The following is a 2,358-nucleotide window of genomic DNA, read 5'->3' on the forward strand; positions in this document are numbered from 1 at the left end:
GTGGATGATTCTAGAAAACAACAATACATTCGCTCTACCATAGCAGGCACATTCAGTTGGTCGAGCCAAGAATTTTCTCCTTGGTATTCATTGGTATTCATTTGTGCAATGCAATAGCAACATACAATTAGCAATAGTATACCAACCGATCAACAATTATTTGATATTTTATTGAATGCCCCGGCGTCACCACTAGGCACAGTAGCTATGAGTCCCAGCTATTTGGGTCTATATTGATTCTTGATTTTGAGATTCACAGGTTTAAACTACTACTTAGTCCGTCCCATAATGTAAGACTTTGTTAACATTATGGAACGGAGGATATAATCATATAAACAAAATTCCATGATTTTGTTTTATAAATAACCCCATGCTCCCATCCACATATCCGCTCGTTCAAAACACACCCCCGAACTCGAACTCGTCTAAAACATTCCCGGAACTAGTACACCTAAACCAGGTCACAGTCCCAAAAAAACATGTTACGGACGCGTGGGACCCGTGTATTTGGTAGCCCACCTGTCATCGAATGGGTCAGCGTCTTGAGTAAAGAACCCTCAAAGTGGTACCGACTACGACTACCCATGTCCCTTCATTTTCGGCGGCCCCCACGCGTCCCGCAACCCACGAACCGACAATGTGGACCCACACAAATCATGAGACCCACAGGGCAGCGATACCGCCCACGACTTATCCGAAGAAATCTCCCTTCCTCTACTGAACCAGAACCCTACTGCCGCGGCGCGGACTGCCCGGCTCCTGGCCATCCCCCAGACTCTTCATCATCTCCCCCAAATCCCCGCGCCGATCGATCTCCAAGATTTGCCCTGGCCCCGAGCGATCCCATCTCCCCAATCAGAATTCTATTCGCCTGAATCGGAGCAGGACTGGTCAAAGTTCCGTCGTCATGGGCGGCTGGAACCGCATCTCCAGTGCCGGTGGTCTACTGAAGCCGCTCGCCGGCGTCCCTTTCGCCTCCATGCCCGGCGCCGGCGCCGCCTACTTCCTCGTCGGCTCCGCGCTCGGGGTCTTCGCGATGCTGCACGCTTCCGAGTCTGAGGTCGGCCGCGAGTGGGCCTCCGCCGCGCACTGGGCCGCCCTCTCCCGCTCCGTGGGCGCGCACCACGTGCTCGTCGTAATGTCCCTGTTCTACCTGGCCGCCATGGTCTGGCGCCTCGGCAAGCGCTGCGACGCGGTGGAGGGGCTCGTGGGGAGCGCGGGCGCCACCGTGCAAGCGGTGCGCGTCAGAGGCGTCGTCTGCACCATGTGTGGGAGTGGGACGAAGGCGCGGGCTCTGAAGAACGGCAGCTCGGGCCACACCGTGGAGCGCGCCCGGTCTGGCAGCTGCTCTGACAAGCCTGTTTCGAGGTCGCTGGCTTCTGAGCTGGAGCAGGAGGCCAACACGGAGGACGAGGACATCGCGAGCGAGGTGAACGGCGCGGAGGAGGGCAGCGTGGAGCGGCTCAGGCGGCGGCTCGTGCGGGAGAGGAGGCTGAAGGAGGCGGCGCTAGAGGAGCTGGAGAAGGAGAGGCGCGCGGCGGCCTCTGCGGCTGACGAGGCCATGGCCAAGATCGCGTGCCTGCGAAACGAGAAGGCACTGGTGGAGCGCGAGGCCAAGCAGTTCCGGGAGATGGTGCAGCAGAAGCAGATGTACGACAGGCAGGTGATTGATTCTCTTCAGTGGATGATCAATAAGTTTGGCATGCAATCCGGGGAGCCAGAGTTCTCATCCGAGCGAGCCGTGTCAGACACAAGCGAGGACGACCGAGACAAGCGGTTGTAGATCCTTCTTCCTGGTAGCTCAATGGAGCAGAAACGTTGGCCTGAAGCTGGGGAAGTTCTTGACAGTTCAGGTTCTTCATTTTGTATGGCATTCAGCAGCCATATAGGGCCTCCCAATGCCCAAATTTTGATAGCTGGTGCTGCTGTGAGATTACTCAAGCAGGCAAAACTCTGCAGAGATATATGTAATATCCACCTGTAAATATACCATCCTTTGCAAGCTCCTAAGATGTGATTAATAATCGTACTAGATGCTTCAACTGCACAAATGCTCAATGCTATCTGCGGGACCCTTTTAAGTCTTATTATTGTGAACTCAATAGATGTGCGTGCTAGTCTTTTGGACATGATAATGGATTTCTAAATGCAAAAATCTTCCAGTTTCGAGTAAGTCCCAGCTTTGGAATACCTCAAAAGGCGTTTACGAGTTTTGACTGTGTTGATTTACAAGCCACATTTGCTTTCTCGCTTGATTTCTTCATGATCAGGCTGAACTTGAAAACAGGGAGGGTTCAGCTATTTCCATTTTTATTGTGCTGGCCAGCACTGCTGTTTAATTGTTCTTGGACGGTGAAA

The 2,358-nt window shown here is 53.5% G+C and overlaps 1 protein-coding gene across 1 annotated transcript; it reads left to right on the top strand.

The window, feature by feature from the left end:
- The first annotated feature begins 381 nt into the window (after window positions 1-381).
- Window positions 382-2,102, top strand: LOC123045685 (protein FLOURY 1). Its single transcript, XM_044468830.1, has one exon. It carries the CDS (start codon window positions 908-910, stop codon window positions 1,781-1,783), a length of 876 nt encoding a protein of 291 aa, XP_044324765.1. The 5' UTR covers window positions 382-907; the 3' UTR covers window positions 1,784-2,102.
- Window positions 2,103-2,358: the final 256 nt, after the last annotated feature.

The sequence above is a fragment of the Triticum aestivum genome, chromosome 2B, assembly GCF_018294505.1.
Source record: "Triticum aestivum cultivar Chinese Spring chromosome 2B, IWGSC CS RefSeq v2.1, whole genome shotgun sequence".
NCBI classification, from domain to species: Eukaryota; Viridiplantae; Streptophyta; class Magnoliopsida; order Poales; family Poaceae; genus Triticum; species Triticum aestivum.